Source organism: Amphiura filiformis, chromosome 18 (assembly GCF_039555335.1).
Source record: "Amphiura filiformis chromosome 18, Afil_fr2py, whole genome shotgun sequence".
Classification (NCBI taxonomy): Eukaryota; Metazoa; Echinodermata; class Ophiuroidea; order Amphilepidida; family Amphiuridae; genus Amphiura; species Amphiura filiformis.
Window position 1 is genome coordinate 16616593 of NC_092645.1, and position 22109 is coordinate 16638701.

At 37.6% G+C, this 22109-nt stretch overlaps 1 protein-coding gene across 1 annotated transcript in view; it reads left to right on the forward strand.

Moving 5' to 3' along the window:
• Window positions 1–1932: 1932 nt before the first annotated feature.
• The window catches only part of LOC140139935 (uncharacterized), a 29975-nt gene continuing 9798 nt past the window's right edge, over window positions 1933–22109 (forward strand). Inside the window, exons 1-2 of the mRNA XM_072161718.1 lie at window positions 1933–2162; window positions 21232–21627. Coding sequence (XP_072017819.1) covers window positions 2108–2162; window positions 21232–21627 — 451 coding nt within the window. The 5' untranslated portion in view covers window positions 1933–2107. The remainder of the gene's footprint in view (window positions 2163–21231; window positions 21628–22109) is intronic.

Genomic DNA, 22109 nt, shown 5'->3' on the forward strand with positions numbered 1-22109 from the left:
CTTAGCAGACTACGATGCGTACGCACACTGCAGGGCAAAGAACAATGTAAATTGTCATAATGCGCGCGCATACTGCCGGGCAATGACGTCACATGCCAAGTGGTCTATAGAAGACACAAATAAGTAAGCTCCCCATGGCAAAATATTGGGGGGGGGGGGTTCCCCCACCCGGGATCTACCCCTATGTTGATCAAAAGAAAAGTTTTTATGAATGTATAACGTCTGTGATACATATACATCATCTACTTGCTAATACACTGAAAATCTAATAGAGATGAAGGATAAAAAACAATTACAGAACATTAATTCTTCATAAAAGTAGCTACACAGCAAACACAAAACGTTTTCGACATCATTCGCAAAAGGTTATAAAAGGTTGTCAGAAAACGTTTAAATGTCGGTTATATAAAGGGTACATTAAGAGTATTTCTAAAACGTTTTCATAACATTAAACATTAATTTACTGCACAGCAAACACAAATGTTTTACAGAAAACATTTAAATGTCGGGTTATTAAAACGTTTTAAGGGGGTACTACACCCCTCAATAAATCTGTGTCTATTTTTGCATTTTTCTCAAAAACTAATAACACAGTGGTAACAAAAGTTATGTATATTATAGGGGCAAGTAATTCAATTACTACACTGGAATTTCAGTGACCCAAGACAAGCGGTTCGTTATTTATGATAAGAAATAAGGTACCGCTAGGATGTACCTCATTTCCGATCATATATACTGAACCGCTTGGATTGAGTCACTGAAATTTCAGTGTAGTAATTGGCTTCCTTGCCCCAATAATATAAATAACTTTTTTTACCAGTGTGTTATTATTTTTTTGAGAAAAATGCAAAAATAGTCACACATTTACCATAGGGGTGTAGTACCCCCTTAATAACATTCCAAAAACATTTGTGAAAACTTGGTACAAATCATTCTAAACAGAATGTTATTTTGGGGTTGAAAAAATATTTTTCAAAAAATGTTTGCCCAAAATATTTTAAATAACGTTTTATAATGTTTTCACGACCTTTATATAACCCGACATTTAAATGTTATTAAAACGTTTTGTAAAAAACATTTTAAGAATATTTCTGTGTTTGCTAGGTGCAAATATTTTAACATAATGTTATTTAAGTGTTGACAAAATATCAAAACTGCTGGGTACCAAACTTTTTGATACAGCTTGTATAGTAATTTGTTCTAATTTCCATGCAAAAGGAGCCAGTTGTTTCATCCTTAAAACAAATACACCATAATTTCAATTACATACAGATAGATAAGACCTTGGTAAGATAAGCATGTTAATTGCTATGTCACTATCACTATCTTGATCTTGATAAGATGCCTACCATGCTGCAGCGTATTAAACAAGGACAAAGTTATATACAACATACATTTGTACATTCATTGAATGACTTTGAAACTTTGGGTACAAAAACTCATAGGCTACTCTGCAAGTTAGGTCAAATTTTGCACTCTGATTGTTTATTTGAGGTTATTGGACTATGCCATTGAGATTAGGCTATTGTAGTCCATAGTGTTGGTCACCGTCTATCGGGTTCTAAGAGGCGGTAAACTGGTTAAGACAGGTCAAAGGTCTCGATTTATTTGGTGTTTTTATAAGTCCATTAATTTTGTATTTTAAACAAAGAATATACGCACAATATTTTATCCCGTGCATATCAGAAAACAGTAATAAAATAAAATCCAAGCAAATTGTGGTTTTATTTTTAAGCTGGGCATACTTTTAGCAAAACAATTGCGAAGTAAATCTAGCAAGAGTGAAATTAGAAGCTTTTCACAAAGCCATGCCTATATATGGGCCCCTCCGTAGAGGGCGCCCCAAAAAGCAAGCCTCCGAATCTCTGTGTGAAAGTTTAATGGAGTGTAACTCAATTTGCACAACAACCACTTTCATCAGAGCCAACGCCCTTTATATCACTATTATCAGATAGTCATGGAAATGGTTTAGTTGATCGCCGGCAGTTTGCTACATATTCTTGACAGGGCACAGACTAATTATTTGCATAGCAGTCGGACTCCTTGGTCCCATCTTTAATTCTGTGCAGTGTCATTAGCCTGGTGGCATTCGAGACTGGGATTCGAGATGGAGGGACATATAGTGTTAGCTGTAGCCACATTGACAGTCCTGTTTTTTACAGGTAGGCCTATGTAGTAATAATTTATTCCAAAGTTACTCAAGAAGTCTTAACTTAACATTTTCTCACCGATAGCATTACATTCGAGGCTTGAGTCCATTGCTAGGCCTAGTACTGGATATCAATGAAACTTGAAACCATGACACATGCCGTGTATTAAAGCAATGGAATTTCGGAAGTAGGCCTAGCCTAAACATCCCAGGCTAAACAGCAGGGGCGTAGCCAGCTTTCTTAGTCGGGGGTTGTCCCGGGGGGTTGCCGATTGCGCGAACGGTGATGACGATTAATGCGACTTTAGACGGATCACATACTGATCTAGCTCTTGATCAGAGCCCTCGCAGTACCTTAGAAGATCCAGAGATCCCCAAGTAAAATAAACCCAAGCAAAATAAACCCAAGCAAGTGACTATTAGTAGCCTAAAGAAAATGTATATAGGCAGGGCTGTCAACTCTCACGCATTGGCCGTGAGTCTCACGCATTGGGTCACTTTCTCACGGTCTCACGCAAAGGTAGTATAATATCACGCCTAGGTAGTAAATCTCACGCAAAAAGCTGGAAAATGAGTAAAATCTCACGCATTGTCATGAATAATTTGTTGCTCCTACCCCCCCATTTAATGGCTGCCTATTTGAATCGCAGCCGCAGAGCGGTTTTGTGGACATAAAAGAGTGGCGTGTCCTGGGGGCTTTGGGTGCTGAAGGCCCCCGCACTTTGTTAAAAATCATGTAAAATCAGCCGTTTTTTGGCCATTTTAGCCATTAAGCATAGCTCGAGATACTCTAGCTATTAAAAATACAGGTTTACATTTTACTAATAGGCCTACTATCTTACAATACATCATCTTGCTGTATTTCAGCTAGAGGGGTATATACAAAACATGGCCTGGCCTGGCCTGGCTAGGCCAACTGAAAAGTATTATTTGTTTGCCCGAAATCCGATGTTGAAACATTGATGATAAATATAAAAAAATACTCATAAAATGAGATTTGGACATTCGTTACACTCATAGAAATGACTTGTTCGCCTTGTTGGCGCAATTCAAAAGGAGTACGTTTGGGCAACTCAAAAATAGTGTAAAAGTTGCCAAAACAAAATTCATTTTAGTTATCGGAACTTAAGAAATGCTGAAAAAGCTCAAAAAGTTCCGTCAACTAATCAACTTTGTTGGCATTACTTAGAAAGTTGATGTAAGTCGTTGCGTCAACCTTTTAAGTAATGCCAACTTCTGAATTAAAGTTCAGGGAACTTAGAAATAAACAAGGTTCAAAGAACCAATTAGTTGAGTTATTGTAACTCAACATGTAAGTTGATGTAACTCATATTCATATTATTAAGTCACTGGTACTTATTGTTTTGAGTTATTCCAATTTGGTACTTTGTTACTTAACTCACGTAATTTGATAATTTTCTGCACAATTAGCAGTATTCATATATTTATTTTTGTAATCAGTGCAAAATTTTGTATACTATAGCACACCTCTAGAAAATTATGCTAACCTAGTTTCATTTTCTGAGTTGTAACAACTCAATAAAGTAAGTGCAAATGAGTGCGACCAACATAAGGCCGTATAAAATTAATGTTTTGGTTCTCGTCCAGAGGATTTTCATGAATTGATGAGGGAGGGAGGTTTTTTTTTTTTTTTTTTTTTTCCAATGTAAAATTAGCATTGTCAGTAGTTTTCGGTTTTCTTCAACAGTGCTCGAGGAAACGATGAGGCCCTTTTTTTTTTTTCAAATGTGAGATTATGAGGGATAAACCCCCTAGAGTACCACAAAAAGACTTGGAAGTGATGCTTGTTCTCTAATAAACTTATTTATATGTATGAAGATTTCATAAATCATTCCAAAGTCTAAAAAAATTGAAAAATCTAAAAAAAAAAAAATCTGACAAATCCCAGAAATTGAGGAGGAGGGACGAGAACCAAAATATTAATTTTACACGGCCTAATGATATCGAGTCAGCGTTAGGCCTACTCAAAATTGTACGCGTTGGCATTACTCGGAAAGTTGACGCAACGACTTACTTCAACTTACTGAGTAATGCCAACGAACAATTTCTATGAGTGTAGTAGGCCAAATTTTGCTCGAAAACCATTTTTCTACATCGATCACCGGTCCTCAACATTTTGGTCATTCAAAAATGTTGAACCGTACCCCAACTCCAAATTTGTGGACATTCATTAGGCCTACTAGGTTAAATTTCGCTCTTAGGTCATTTTGGACGCAAATTATGGGTCATTGAGTGAGAGACCGACCTAAATTATGGCTTTTTTTTAATGGGATCTTTGGGTGGTGAGAGTCCGAAGCCACGAACATTGCATTTCTAGTTATAAATGGTTTCAAATGGCTTTGTCAGTGACGTGCGCAAAGGAGGGCGGGGGGCAATACCCCTACTTTTGTTGGTCATTCGGGGGATTCGGGGGGGGGGACGTCAAAATGTGGCCCCTTACACTCCTAATCAGACTCCATTCAGGGGAACTGAACAACCTGCCCCCCCACTTTCAATGTGCTGCGAACGCCACTGGGCTTTGTTATTTCAAAATAAATAACAAAATGAGTCATAAAATTAAGGTTGCTGTTCATTGAAAAATAAGGGTCTTTGGGTGGCAGGTGGAATGGAAAAACTGAAAAGTCAGGGTCTTTGGGTGACAGAGCTTGTGTTCGAAAACAGTAGGCCTATGGGGGTCTTTGGGTGACAGCGATGTTGACAAAGGAGGTCTTAGCAGCCCTGTATACGCATCACCTGTGGTAGTGCTGGGGGTAGTACCCCCCCCCCCCCGGAAGTAAACCATGATTTTTAACACATTATGCTGCAAATATATAGTACCGTTGATTAATGCAAATAGGTTAGTTGCTAGCTTTTACGGAAACTTGCCGAACGCAGCATAATAGTTTCCACAATAGGTAGTCTATATTACGTTGGTTTATAACTATTTTTTTTATTATCTTTCAATGAAACTTTTTTGAGAAGGAATTAGCAACGGTCTGAAAAGCATTATTACTTTCGAGGTTGTCGCTGCTCGCTAATTCCTTCAGCTTTAGACATATTTTATTGAAAGATGACAAAGAGTGTTCAAGAAGACTGCTCTTCAGGCAATCTTTATCGCCAAAATCTTTTTATTTATTACATTTAAACAGAGTATTTGTAAAGCTTTTAAAGAAATTATGATAAGATGAGATAATCTTCGAGGCCAGATTACACTCAGGACTTTTGAATGTCCAAAAATGTTATGGAATTACTCAATGCAGAAAAATAGATTTAGACGAAATTCAATCTAATAATAGGTCTAATTGAGGGCAAAAATAAATTAAATTGTCCACCCAGCATGGCCAGTAAATTATCCTTATTTACCTCCCTGAGTGAAGCAGCTGGGTGTTTTTTTTTTTTTTTTTTTTACATAATTTTTTTGCAATATTTTAGCGATTTTTGGCTTGTCGAAAGGGGGGGGGGCAAGCAATTTTTGGCACAGATATTTTTTGGGCACCGTTTCTATATTACGCCCTAAAAAAGCTTACGAAAACGTTACAAACACGTTCAAATATGCAAAATTTCCTGCTCGCTGCGCTCGCATTATATGATAAGACAATATAAGGTTTTAAATTCGGGTTCCCCAAAATCTTACATGTGTAAGGGTAGGGGCAAAGATTTTTGGCACGTTGAAAGGGGGGGCAAAGGTTTTTGGCACGTCGAAAGGGGGGGGCAAAGATTTTTAACACGGCCAAAGGGGGGGTTGTGAATTCACCACCCGGGGTACACATAATTATTGCACCACCCCTAAAGTCCATTATAGCATCAGTGAAAAGCCTCATTGATATGTAATTTATGCCAATGTTTTGCTAAAATCAATTCAAAAAGTTCATGGTACTTTTATTTTGCAGAATTTTGCCTTGAAACTTTGTCAAATTGTTTCTAATATGTTCTAATGTATTATATAGTCTAGCATATTTGCATAAATAATGAGCTAATTTGCATAATTAGCTAATCAATTATGCAAAGTAGGGCAGTTAGCTAATTATCTGGAAGTCATTAGCAACACGTTGATCAATTTGAAACCAGTGTTCTATTAAATAAAAATGTTTTTACATATTAACATGATTAATGAGCACTTTCAAGTCATATTGGTTCATTGATTATTGATAAAATAATACAATACAAAGAAATTTAAAATGTGTATATTATAAAAAAAAACGCATGTCCGATTAGCTTAAAACATAATGCGTATTGATCAGTGTTCTTTGCCCTACTCAATTAGTCTATATTTAAAAACATGCATAGAACACTACCAAAATGGCTCAAATACCTCCTTAATGCATCAGACAGCTTATAAACGACTGGTTTGGAGATTATGGCAGGGAACGAGGAAGAGCGAGGTTTATAAATAATATTGTCTAAAATATGATTTTTCACTTAACACACTGATTTAATGAGAAGTAAAGGTAAACTAGACGATCCTGTATAAACAGTGATCGGAGTGCCCATCTTTCTCTCATTGGCGATTGGGCCAGACTCCTCCATGCAATGTTGCTATAGGGGGATCGCTACCCCCTCTTCCTCAGCGAGACTGTTACCTTCCCAGCATTTAAGAATGCCGGTACCCCTTTATACATCTGGTTGGAGAGGAGTAATCGAGATAAAGTGCCTTACTCAAGGGAACAACACGATGGCGTCGCCGGGGCTCGAACCCACAACCTTCCGATTATGACTCGAAGTCCGTTCCGCTCGGCCACCGTGCTCCCTTGGTTTTGTTTCATTTTTCATAACAAAATCCATATACTAATATTTTAATGAGGATATTTTGACAAACACATAAAACTTTTCAGTTGGCCATCATAGGCCAGGCCAGGCCAGGCCATGTTTTGTATATACCCCAGCTAGAGGTAGAAAACCTGGGTGTTTTTTTTCTGAGAACAGTACAAACACGTAATCTTTTCATGACTTCAGTAACGCGACCTCGATGGCCATCATTTCTATTCACCATGTCCATTGAAGTGAGAGAGAATTGAATAGATGCGCGTTCGTCACAACAGAAATTAACACAATAGAAAATGCGTTACAAATCTTTAGAAATAATAAGAAAACCCACTTTTCGACGGGATGAGCTCGTCGATGACCTGGATTTTGCCCTGCTGGAATCTTCCATAGCCCGGGCCCAGTCACAGCTTACTAGGACTGCAACTGCAGCAGCAGATCTAGGCCTTGTCATCAGCGCACCTAAGACAGAATATATGACTGCAAACTGTAACCAGAGAGTTGATATTCTTGAGAGGGCACTCTATTCACGTGGTTTCTTTTCCAACGCTAAAAGATCACGAATTTTGGTGGTTTGCAAATAAAAAGTGTCCGCACTATCGATTGATTACGTAACTGTTATGAATAATTTATTAGGTTTTTCAATGCAATCGCCTCGACCCATTAATACATATTATCTGTATTATCAAAGTACTTGGAATAGCAATCCGGTGAGTTCACTGAACTATACGCCCTAATACTGATGGAGTTTAATGGCGTTTAATGGCGCTAATCCTCTCCATACACAGATGAACAAATACAATAGATGAAGGTCAACACGTATGACCTCCTATGTGACATGTTATATGTGATGTACAAAAACCTGAATATCATAAAGATCAGTATTCGTTTGTGCATATGAACTGCACATTTACGTTGCTAGATATTACTCATTATATATAATGACAAATATTGGTATTATGACGATACGGTATATACATTGTATATAAAACGACTAATAGATCCTACTATCATGGCGTCAGGTCAATGTTCATCATACCCCGTATGTTTCTTAAAATTCATTCATATTTGAGACAAATTGCTGTGCCAATTTTATTGGTGCACAAGTAGATCCGTGTTTTTTAAATTTTCATTTCCTTTTAATGAAAGAATTAAGGTTTTCCACTGCACGGGGGCCACAAGGGTGATACTAATTTTAATGCTATATTTTCAAAACGAATACGTGCTCCCGGTTGGCTCTATAGCGATTTCACAGAAAAGGTATTTCTAGTGCAATGCAGCGTCGGACTCTAGCTGAGAGCGTAGCCTAAGTCATTCCGGACTCCAAAAGGGCTCTCCATACACAAATGAACAAACACAAAGGAGGGTAGTCTCCTCCGTGACCAGCTTGATTTCGATGGAGCGGAACCAAATTGGCTGCGGAGGAGACGGGTCATTTTTCCATGCAAATTTTCCAGTGTCAGCCGCCTGCTGTAACGCCCAACCAGCACTTGAAGTCTATGGTATTGTCTGTCCAATTAACTTAGACACCCAGTTTTTGTTACTTATTTGAAAAAATATACACTTTGAAAGAAATTCATGAAAGAAAAGTGTTAACATTCGCTGAGACCTAACGGGATTTTTGTGTTTCCAAAGCATTGAGTGAGAGTTTACCAGAAATTCTTTTGAAATTGGAAGGTTTTTCTCAACACTTTAAAAATAATCCGGTAGAAGTTGGGTACCATTATTTTGGAAGGTCTCATTATACAGATTTGTAGGTATGGTGATTTTGGATAGTGAATGGATGAATAGTAAGTTAATTATACTCCTCACCAAAAACATTTTATAAAAATGAAAAATATAATTCAGGTCATAAAATGCAGACAGTGTTTCTAATTGGCATATATTTATTCTTAGTGTATTAACTCAGTGATCCCAGCTGTCCCTCAACCAATTACAACAATTCGGCGCGGTATTTGAATCTTCTTCTGTGCATGCTTTTGGCTTGGCACAATTCTAAGAAAATACAAATTGTATGCCATATAAATGTTCTGATATTATTGGTGAGGAGTATAATTCACAATACACTCCAGACGCATAGTAACTTGCCCTATCATTTGTTATAATGCACCAGTTGTGACATCTTTTGAGTTATAGAGGTTGTGCATGAAATTATTGATTGGCTCCAAACAAAGGATTTGAACCGGTGTCCTTCACCGAAATCATGGCACAGTGTAGTCCATTCAATCAAATATTGTCATCAACCTATTTGATCGTAGTGTATTTGTTATGCGTGTGACGACCTCTCGTCTTGCAAACATGCTTTTGTTGAATGCATTTGAGTAGACCGCCATTATTGTGAATTAGTAAAAGGATCAAAGGATCAAGGATCAAAGGGTGGAATCACTGATCAATATGCATGATTACAATGTTCAAACACCCTTACTGTAAATAGATTATCCCATCAAAAGTTTCAAGTCATTAGGAATATTCGGCTGGACCCAGATATCTTGCTGTAAATTGGTCAAAATTGAATAAAAGTAGACAAGGAAGAATATTTTTTTATCGCTTTACTGATAATTTCTGTTAGGTCTGACCGTGTTTAGCCACTTTTCTTTCATGACTTTTTGCCAAAGTGAAAACTTTACGAAATATATCCTAAAAACCGGGTGTCTAAGTTATTTGGACAGACAATAGTACCATCAACCATGTCACAGACTTCAAGTATTTGGGTTCCAAGATGGGCTTTAGTGTTGGAGACCTAAAAAGAAGAAAATCACTAGCCTGGGCAGCTTTCTGGAAACTGGAACGCCTTTGGAGAAGCCCGTCTCTGCCAATCGAAACAAAAATCAAGCTGTTTCAGACAACCTGTGTTACTGTCTTTCTGTACGGGTGCGAGTCATGGGTAATTACCAAGGACATGGAAAACAAGATCAATGCATTTGCAACATCTTGCTACAGAGTCATGTTAAACATCAAGCGTGTGGATCGGATTCCAAATGAAACCATCTACAACCTGACCAACACCACTCCACTGGTTGCCAGAGTCAAGATTCATCAACTCAAATTTCTCGGCCATATACTGCGTCTTGAAGATGGCGAGCCTGTGAAAGAATATGCGCTTTATATTCCACCGCATGGGAAGATGAAACCGGGACGGCCGCGCATCCAAACAGCAGCCAAACAAAATTGTTTCGCTTGCCCAAGATCGCATTAGTTGGAGAAAGCTTGTAGTCGCCTGCTCCGCAGCCGACTGATGATGATGATGATGAGCTCGTGTCCGATTAAGCCCCCCTGAAAGAGGGACTGAGCCCCCCCCCGCAGGAAAAGATCCTGGACACCCTGGTCAAAGATTACAGAGTACGACTACTAGTATTGTTTTGAAATATATTGTGGAACTTTTCAATTTGAAGAAAAAGAAGTTCATTTTTATTAGACTGCGGAACTCAGCCTCCAATGATAGTCATTTATCTATTGTCCGTTTTATGACTTTCATTGATAATACACCCCTTGATAAATTTGTGACTATTTTCGCATTTTTCTCAAAAAATAATAGTACACTAGTAACAAAAGTTATGTATATTATAGGGGCAAGGAATCCAGCTACAACACTGGAATTTGTGACTCAAGACAAGTAGTTATTGATTTATTGATCAAATATTGGTTTCCCTCAGTTTTGACTGTAACTCCACAACTGTTGTCTGTGCTGAAATAAAATTTCCAGTGCAACAGTTGTAGTCCTTGCCCCTATAATATACATACTAGTATCTTAAATCTTAATATACATATCTTACTTGTCACCAATGCGCTATATATATCGAGGGTTGACAAACAGAAGGCCTTAACTCAAAAAGTGATGATGATGAGCTCGTGTCCGATTCCCGTGTATTCATTTTAGTGTCCCTTCTGCACCAAATAATTATTAGCCAGGCGGTGTCGGTGTGTGCCGTAGCCGAGAAGGAAGCAATACGCATTTTGTATCTTCAATCAAAATGGACAATCCTTTCATTAATTTGCTCGGAAAAGAATGGTCATCTATGAAAGAATATGACGAGAGACAAGCAGAGTATTTGGGGAAGATGTTGGAGAGGTATTGAAAGGTAAGACGGCTTATTTATTGTTATTTTCATGATTTCATATGAACGCACACGTACCCGGACTCGCCATTACATGGTGATTAAGCTTAACAAATAACAGTCATCTAGCATGTTAGCATGTTGTTAGCATGTTGTTAGCATTTTGGATGCTTTTGGACAATGTAGGAATTACGTCAGTATTGTGTGACGATTTAATTCTCGGACAGGCTGAACGCAACAGCGAAGATTAAGATGATTGTTATTTGTTAAGCTTAATCATCATGAGCATAATCATGTAATGGCGAGTCCTGGGTACGTGTGCGATCATATGAAATCATGAAAATAACAATAAATAAGCCGTCTTACCTTTCAATACCTCTCCAACATCTTCCCCAAATACTCTGCTTGTCTCATTCCATACCTCTTCCATAAATGACCATTCTTTTCCGAGCAAATTAATGAAAGGATTTTCCATTTTGACTGAAGATACAAAATGCACAGCATGTAAACATGTTTAAATCCAAAACACAAATCAATCTAAACGCATCATAAGGCTAAACACATTTACTGTTTCAATCCTAAATGCTTGTCAATCTAAACATGTTTAAACTCTAAACAGGAGTGCCCTAAACATAAAATTGACCTAAACGTTACAAAATGGGGACGAGATCGGTGTTTAGATTTCGTGTTTAAGGTCTAAACACACTGTATTTACAGTGTACCCCACGGGGGGGGGGGCACTTCAATATGAAATGGATATAGGTGTATTATAGGGCTGGCACTTTCGCAGTAAGGGGCATTCGGTGAGAGCAAAATGTGAAAAATATGGGGTCAATGGGTGAGAGCATGATTTTTTGGCATTCGGTGAGAGCAAAATGTAAAAAATATGGGGTCATTGGGTGAGAACATGACCTTTTTTTTTAAAGGATGGAACCTTTAGGTGAGAGCCAAAACAGCGCCACAGAAACCTTGAACATCGAATTTCTAGTTCTAAATGGCTTCAAAATAAGTAACAAAATCAGTGATAAATGAAATTTGCTGTTCAAATTGAAAAATATGGGTCTTTGGGTGACAGATCAAATGGAAAAATAAGGGGCCTTCGGGTGACAGAGCATGTGTTTGTAAAAAAATATGGGGTCTTTGGGTGACAGCGAGGCTGAAAAAGGGGGTATTAACAGCCCTACATACACGTCACCTCCAAAGTTGGAGTGCCCCCCCCGGGCTAGATACATGACATAGGGTCCCTTGTATCAGTTTTGGACAAAGGTGCCAGACGGGTTAGAATTAATCGCCAGTCTCCTCTATCTGTTTAACCCGGCTGGCAATTCTGAAAAGTAACGTAGACTGAAGATATTTTGATTGAAAAATGTGTTTTTTGTGACCTCTTTCCATTTTTTACCTCAAATTGTCAATATTAAAGTAGCCATAACTTTCAAAAGAAAATTGACTTCAACCTTAATATTTGCTCTGAATAATAGAGGACATATGAATATTTTGAATCTGTGAACAAAAATATTCCATCATACCATATTGAGGCAAAATTTGGGTTAGAGCATGCTTTTTTCATGATCTTGATTTTAAACCAAAAATGCCCGTTCTAACGCTATTTTCTTTTTTGTGTGTTTGTAATTTATTTATTTGGCAGGAAATGTATAATATCAATGTATTGAGCTGGATGTTTGAATTGAAAAAGTTCACATTGACATATTTCTATGACCTACGACTTTCGGAAAACCGTAGGCCATTTCAGCATGAAATACATATTATTTGGATTTGTTCATGTAAATATATAGGCCTATAGCAATTTTTAAACGAATTTTGGTAAACGTTAAATTTAGCAGGTGTTACACCCCCCTAATTACCAAAACGGCGCCTTGCCGCACACTACTTACAGCAAGCAACCTCGCCTTGCCGCCCATAAAGTCCCGCCCTTTTTTACTTTTGTTCATCTTTTTGCCGCCCCCTTTATCTTCCGCCGCCCTTCTTTTTGCCGCCCCTGCTTTTACCCCGGGGGGGCTGGCCCCAAAGCCCCAAAAAAAAAAAAATACGCGCATGCAATATAACAACACATTGCATCTGTATGTTGAAAAAATATTTGAGGAAAAATGCATTATTTCGGTGTTTTCAATTTTGACCAAAAAAGTTGAAATGAAATAAAATAAAAAGTATACCAATGTATTGATATGAATGTGTACATCACAAAAATGAATCATGGTAACTTCCGAAAAACAAAGGTTTTTGACTTATGACCTTGAAAATCAAAGGTCAGCATAAAATGTTTTTTTTTTTTTTTTTTGTCTAAAAATGATAATTTGTTTTCAAAATATTTGTTTACTTGCATTTTTTTTTTAAATTTTGTTTCCCTACTATCCGGGGGGGCACTCAACTTAAATTTTGGTAGGGGTGTGCGGCGCGGAGCGCCGAACTTTGGGAACTAAGAACTGATTTTCGGGCAAAATAGGGGCTTGAAGAACTGAAATTAGGGCCAAATTATAGGCTGTTGAGCTAAAAATTTCTAAATTATTTCCAAATTTGAGCTTAAAGAACTACAATTGTCAGAGTTTGAGGCTCAAAGAACTGGAGCAGATCCAAATGTGGGGCTTAATGAACTGCCGGAGAGCCTGAAAAAGGGACCCTTGAGCGCCGCACATACCCGTACCACCTTAACATGTGAGTGCCCCCCCGGCCTGCTATACACTAGTTTCTATTGCAACTAAAATTATATAGCCTAAACTAGTACCACAATTTTAGGATAGTTGCATGAGTCACAGGTTGGTCAGTTATCATAGCAACTATATTTCCCACCATTTCAATCGATTTTGATGTCCAAACTGCCAAAACGATAATTTATGTTGACCTTCGATTTTCAAGAGGTCATAGGTCAAAAACATTTCTGGAAGTTGTCATGATTGACTTTTTTGATGTACACATTGATATCAATGCATTGGTATACCTTTAGTTTTAAATTTTGTTTTAAAAAATGCCACTTTTTTACCATGTAAAATTTATTTTTTAGGGTCAAAATTGAACAAAATCATCAAAATAATGCATTTCACCCAAAATGTTTGCATCAAGCTAATTATAAAGGCGAAATTTTGTTAACAAATATTGAATACATATGTGACATGCATTCTCCACAGCAAATATGAAGTTCATACTATGTTTACTGTCAAAGTTATATCTGCATTATAAAACTGCATTTTCAACCCAAATATCTCGGCTCACTTTCCAGAAATGCTAGCCGGGTCAGAAAGATGAGACTCTTATAGTAGGTATATCACCCCAAAAATAAGCGCAGCAGAAACATGTTATTTGACGCTTTTAATTGAATCATCGTTATGAATGCTTCAAAAAACAAAAAACAGAATTGAAATCGGATAATGCAAAGTGATGTAACGTCAACTTGAAGATACCCGGAAATCGGGTGAAAATCTGCCACAAATTGCTATAAATTACAAAATGGTAATTTTTGGGATTTGTAATGCTTATTCGGACACTTACTTGAAAAGGTAGCATTGATTTAAGTATCACAGATTAATTGCATATCTTTCCGGACTTCGTTAAAGAAAACAAGATTAAAAATCTCTCCTCGAATAAATGTAATAAATCCACCAAATATACAATTTTAGCCATTTTGACCAATCTGCAGACAAATAAAAGCTTAAAAAATGACTAAGTCCAGCTAATTAATATGTAAAAATAATGCCAACAGAGAACCGTACATGATATGAGGATGCGGTTTTTTTTGCACACATAAGTACCCAAAGTTCTTTCATTTGGTAACAAAAAATACACAAAAAGTCAGTAATTATGCAAATTAGCTAATTAAATCTAATTATATATTTATGCCATTCTTATGTTAATTAGGCATATGTAATTTTTACTTTTTTCAATGTTTTATTTATGTTTTATTCATACAGCATGATTTGTCAAATATGAACCTGCTGTGATGTTGAATAAAGAAACTGCAGTTAATTGCCTAAGTGCACCGAGTTTTCAATTGGTATAGGGAAGTGTTTCACTCATTGTCCAAGGAAAAAAAAATACATGATAACAAACACTGGTATTTCAGACCGGTGGTACTAGGTCCTCTATTTCGAGAGACCTATATTTATTGATTTATGGACGATCTAAAAAAATTCATAAAACAGGTCTTAACTCTTAAACTAGGCAGTGTTTAATTTCGGCGGAGTTGATAGTGATTTAGGAAATGTTTCACCTACCATATATTAAAAAGACAAATTATTGTGATCAATGAAACATAACGAGGAAATCGTTATTTGACATGTATGTTTTCAAAAATTGGCCAACTTTGATCCGCGCGCTTTTTTGATTCACTGTTATGTATGCGTGCACAGTATGACAGAATTATTGTGCAGCCACTGTGACATACCTATTATAGCTAATTTTCACCTGGCTGGCACCGTTGTCTAAGAGCAGATAAACCGATGTGGCCTCTCTACTACTTAGTATTATGTATTTTATTGTTTTTCAAGTGGTGAAATATGATATTTTTACAGTCAAAAATCTCAAAAAGCAACTAAGCCTTTATCATGTTATCTTCACAACAAATTGTACTAAATCAAGTGCCTGCGTCTTTTACATGTTGCATGTAATAAGGGGCTATCATTTTCTTCGGAAAGGGGGTCCCAAATTTACAAAAAGTCGGCGTAAATAAAATTGCGCCCCCCCCCCCATTTTCGGCAACAAAAAATGTATGACCCTACCACCGATACACCTTACACCTAAACAGGCTGAAACTAAAACTATCTGTGGTCATCTTTTTACTCCCTACATTTTGATCCAAAATTTTATGACCCCCCCTATTTTTCTTTCCAAAATTTATGACCCAGTATAATTAGGACACCCCTCCCTTCCGGAGAAATGAGAGCCCCCTAAAATACCATCTAATTTGCACAAAAAAAAGTGTTTGTATAGATGTTAAGGATTTTTTCATTTTGCATTTTTGCGCCTTCAAAATAGCAAATGTACTGTATGTCATTTTCCTACCAATTTGCATGAAATGAATGTATTTTGTTATTTGCGAAAAAAATGTAGAATTAGATTTTTGAATTAGTTTTTCGTTTTGATGTTTTGGCGCCTCTTTTGAGCCAAAATTCCCCTTTGGCATTCTTTTTGATTTTCGTTATTTTGACAAATCTGCATTTTTTTTGGATAAAAATCCGGTACTAATTTTATCTTTCGAATAATAAAAAAAAAATTGTTGGCGCATGTCTTGCCTTAATTCATACTTAAAACAAAGGGCTCAATGGAAATCACATCCGAGTTCCAACAATCTATAATTATTCAGACGACCTTGAGCCTCCAGCATACTTTCCTGCCGCTTGCCGCTGCGGCAAGCGCCAGGGTGTTTCAACCAATGACAAGCCTGTATTGTGTCCGTTTGTCTGCAATGCGCGTGCGCCATGCTGCTCAGCGGCAAGCGGCAGGGTAGTATGAAACCAGCATTAGAATATTTGCTGCTCAAGTTCTATGACAAGCCAACTACCAACTATCTTTAATCAGTAACTGTTTTGACACTTAATTGTGATTACATGCACCACGTTTTGTGGTAATCCGACAACCAATGCCAAGTTGACATCAAATGACATTGATACGACTTTGAACATTCTGACAATCCAATAATGTATACATTGACAAGAGGATTTTGCCTGGATATTTTGTAAGACAACTCATAGTTGAATTTATTACATCTGGGTCATTCCATATGAAATCAAGGAGGCGCCCCACCTGACCCCCTCAGATTTGCTTTATATTTTAGTCATATATTGTACCTGTAAAAATATTAAAAACCTGCAAATTTGAGGTCTGTAGCTCTTACGGATTTTCTATGGCAGCCATTTAAAGTTTGAGTAGGGGGGTCTAAATTTGGACCCAAAAGTTGCCCTTTAAATAAATTTCATCTTTGGGAGTCTGTGCCTTCCTTATAAAAAGAAAGAGAGGTCTGAAACTTTGTATACACACTAACTGCATGCCCAATTTGTCAAAAAATAAAAAATAAAAAAATTCTGTAATTGCGCGTTGTGTCACGGGGTCATTAAATATGCAAGAAAAAATGTAATGTTTTGTAAACTGGCAAGTTTAGCCCCCTAAATTCACATTTTTGTCAGATTAATTATTTTTTGCTATCACTGATGCTATATATAGGATAAATACAATGCATATCCAAAAAATTGAGGCCACAACTCATTTACATTTGGAACAGCGCCCTCACGAAGATGAAATTTATTGCAAATTCAACATTTTCAGGGGCCCAAAGTCGATGTGGTCCACCTTCAAAATTTATAAAACATCACTTTTATATAACTACTAGTCTTAAATTACAACTTTGTTAAGTCCCAGCAATTGTATAGGTTGACTTCATATAAAACGACAAGCCCAAAGTTGACCATTTTCTTATGATTGCATGTAGTCCAAATGTGCCGAATTCGGAAGGCTTGAAAGTCAAATTGGCCACAATATTAAAAATAAATGATTAGATGAGTAGTTATTGGCCCTATTTACTTTTATTTCCATTTCATTTTCAATATATACAGATTTTCTATGGTAGCTATTTAAAGTTGGAGTAGGGGAATCTAAATTTGGACCCAAAAGTTGCCCTTGGAATAAATTTCATCTTTGGGAGCCTGTACCTTCATAATAAAAAGAGAGAGGGGTCTGAAACCTTGTATACACACTAATTGCATGCCCAATTTGTCAAAAAAAAAAAAAAAAAAAAATGTCTGTAATTGCGCGTTGTGTCACGGGGGCATTAAATATGCAACAAAAATGTAATGTTTTGTATACTGGCAAGTTTAGCCCCCTAAATTCACATTTTTGTCGGATTAATTGTTTTTGTTGTCACTGATGCGATATATAGGACAAATACAATGCATATCCAAAACATTGAGGTGAACATTTATTTACATTTCCAACAGCGCCCTCGCGAAGATGAAAATTAATGCAAATTCACCATTTTCAGGGGGCCCAAAGTCGATGTCAACCTTCAAAATTTATAAAACATCACTTTTATAAGACTACTAGTCTTAAATTACAACTTTGTTCAATCCCAGTAATTTTATAGGTTGACTTCATATAAAACGACAAGCCCAAAGTTGACCATTTTCTTATGATTGCATGTACTGCAAATGTGCCGAATTCGGAAGGTTTAAAAGTCAAAATGGCCACAATATTGAAAATAAATGACTAGATGCGTAGTTATTGGCCCTATTTACTTTTATTTTCAATATTGGGGCCAATTTGACTTTTAAGCCTTCCAAATTCGGCACATTTGCAGTACATGCAATCATAAGAAAATGGTCAACTTTGGGCTTGTCGTTTTATATGAAGTCAACCTATACAATTACTGGGACTTAGCAAAGTTGTAATTTAAGACTAGTAGTTATATAAAAGTGAAATTTTATAAATTTTGAAGGTGGACCACATCGACTTTGGGCCCCCTGAAAATGTTGAATTTGCAATAAATTTCATCTTCGTGAGGGCGCTGTTCCAAATGTAAATGAGTTGTGACCTTAATTTTTTGGATATGCATTGTATTTATCCTATATATAGCATCAGTGATAACAAAAATAATTAATCTGACAAAAATGTGAATTTAGGGGCTAAACTTGCCAGTTTACAAAACATTACATTTTTTCTTGCATATTTAATGACCCCGTGATACAACGCGCAATTACAGATTTTTTATATTTTTTATTTTTTGACAAATTGGGCATGCAGTTAGTGTGTATACAAAGTTTCAGACCTCTCTTTTCTTTTATAAGGAAGGCACAGACTCCCAAAGATGAAATTTATTTAAAGGGCAACTTTTGGGTCCAAATTTAGACCCCCCTACTCAAACTTTAAATGGCTGCCACAGAAAATCCGTAAGAGCTACAGACCTCAAATTTGCAGGTTTTTAATATTTTTACAGGTACAATATATGACTAAAATATAAAGCAAATCTGAGGGGGTCAGGTGGGGCGCCTCCTTGATTTCATATGGAATGACCCATCTCTGAGCTATAGCGATTAGTTTTGAGCCAATGAAATACCAATATCAATCGCTCACCGCGCGCGCAGTATGAATTTAGCTTAGTCTATGCTATAGCAGCTACTCTCAGCAGTTGGCTGGGCAATTATAGACCGGTTCGTTTACTGTCCATAGACTATTCCGATTCCACGCATTCCTACACCTCAATGGCCGCCATTGAAGGGGGCCATCCCACCTGACATGATGCAGGCTTTGCGGGAATTTCAAACAATGTTCCATCACCCGTGTGACAAAAGGATGCTGAAAGTTTGGCAGTTACAACACCAGTTTCTGGATCTGGACGTTATCCTCTGAATAAACGGATACCCGCATCACATCAGAGTTGGTGCGGATGGCCCTCAATAATGGTGGAATGAAAAGTGAATTTTGACCATCAATGGGCTCGTCGATTAGTGTATACAAAATAATTATTTACCTGATGTGTACGATGTGTGGTGAGCACACCTACAACTTCAGCTCTCAAGGCTGCTCTATCATTAGCGGGAACATACACGCTTTCTCGGTGGCTACAATGAATTATTCATTGGGTACAGCACTACCCTAGAAATACTTCATGAAGTCCTCCGATATGAAGGACGAAATATTGTAGTGACTAAAAATTCACTTGGTTTTGTCAAGCAAAAATGTCATTTCTGATGGACTTTATATTCGGAAACTAAAGGCAAATAAATTAACAATTACCTGCTAATATTTTAGATAACTATAAACGGTTACCATCATCAGGCAGTAACACAGATCTTTGGGCAGTAATGACTGGCTGACTATCTTCTTCACACTTGGATGATTTTGGCGTTTCTAGAAGACAGTCGTAAATTCTCGGAAGATCTCGGCCCCGTCTGTTAATTGAGCTTTACCAGTTACTTGCTTCTCTAGTCTGGTGGCTGGCTATGAACTCCTTAATCTTCCGATTTAACTTGCTTTCCTTCATCACAAACCTAATATTGGCGGAGTCCAATTTGCGACCCATGTTCTGAAGATGTACTGCGACAGCTCCCAGAACCAGATATGGCAGTGCTGTTAGTTTTGGGTTTCTTTTTCTGATTGGCTTTAGAAAAACTTGATCAACGGTTCAAATAAGTCCGCTTTTTCCAAGTGTCCTCGAGTGCGCGTTTGATGACAACTATATCGCTATCAATCGGGATGCTGGGGGTAAAACAGAGCTGAAACATCATAGGAAACCAGCGACTCATCCTCATCAACATGCAAGTCCTTGACTAGATCAACAAAGTCTTGGGTGCTCTGAATGTGGTGACTTGCCGACAAGTGGTGAAATAATGTCTGCTACAAACCGATCAATGTCATGGGTCACTGAGCCGATACTAGACACTATGGGTCTAAGCGGGGCATCACCAAATAGCAAGCCGTCTCCAATTGGTTACCATTATTTTTGCTAAAGACACGCATGTAAGTCAAATATTAATGATATTTGAGTTGCTATATTAAGGGGTATGGGTAGCATTATGGAGAATTTCCCAGTTCTACTCAGTCAAATTTCCCAACTGTGGTATTGTTGCAAAGATATGAACTGCAGCATTGCCAAAAATAAATGCTATGATTTTTGGTTATCCATATTTTGACCAGAGGTCAAAAGGTCACACAGCCTCGAAAATTACTACAAATTGGGCGTCACATGCCCCTTTAACCCCTGGTCATGTCAGAGCTGCTCTAAATCTCATGTATTGTTTGTACTTTTGCAGTTCATATCTACCCAACAAGACCAAGATTGTGAAATTTGACTCAGTAGAACTGGGGAAGTGCTCCATAATGATACCCCTACCCCTTAATTTAGCAACTCAATATCATCAATATTTAACTAAATACAGGTCTCTAGCAAAAAAAAATAATGGTAACCAATTGGAGACTGCTTGCTATTTGGAGATGTTCTGGAGGGTCTAAACAAACTACCAAAATTGTTTAATGTTGGCTATGATGTCATAATGCCTACTTTTCCCAAGTTGTTTCTACTGATTTCTCTATATAGAGTTATACAGTAAGAAATGGTGAATAAGTAGGGATTTTTTTGAAAATCTACTGCCTGGGCGAAACATGCTCCGATCTTACTGATATTTTAGCACAATAGTAGCCCTAGTAAAATTCTCCGAGAGTTCCAAGTCAATCCGAGAAAAAATGTGGTTTTTGGCCCACCCTAATGTGTACCAACGTGATTTTAAATTAATTCATTTGCTTATTCGTTGCCTTTTTTTGCATCAACAGGTGCATCGGGTCAATCCGCGGGTGATTTGCGACTTCAAGATGGACCTTCCGATACTATCGGTAGAGTTGAGTTTTATGAAGGTTCAGAGTGGAGGACGGTTTGCGGCATTATAGGCACTAGTGGTACTGGCCGCAGTGGTTTTGGATTGGGTGAGGCTGAAGTGATTTGCCGTCAACTAGGCAATTCCACCGCCCATGCTACACCCGTATATGATGGTCCATGGTCAGACGGTACGGGACAGATTCAGAATATAACGAGCTGTCCCAGTGCTGGCATGACAGTCGACGATTGCAACTATGATACTGATGATTCAATACTTAGTTCATCAGAAAAGGATTCTACCAAGACATCACAGTGCACACACAGCGAAGATGTCGGGGTGCATTGCATAGAAGGTGAGTGGCATAAAGGTAAACCCTCCGTCTCTGGTCGGGTCCATGGAGAACGACTGATAATGTAGATACATAGCATTAAAAATCACTGAATTTTAGCGTTCAATATAGGTGTGATTAGTGTAGTGGCATCAATTTGTGTTGAAAGAGGAATTGGTTTTGGGCGCTGGGAATTGGTTTCAAGTTGGGCGTTGTGTATTTAGAATCGGGGGGTGAAGGACTAGGGCATATTTGATATTTTGTTAGGCTATTATGTAATTATGTATCGTTCCATTATCCAGGCCTGACCGGCGTGAAGGAGGGACCACTTACATTTCAAGTTGTAGGCCTATTATCAGAAACCAGGAAAGCGCGGCGTAGCTATGGGTGGGCAGGGTGGGCGACTCGCCCACCCTGGAAAAATCTGGAGGGGGGAATTTTGGAGCGAGAAAAGGAAAGAAGGGGAAAAGAAAGGAAAGAAGGAAAAAAGAAAGAAGGGGAAATGA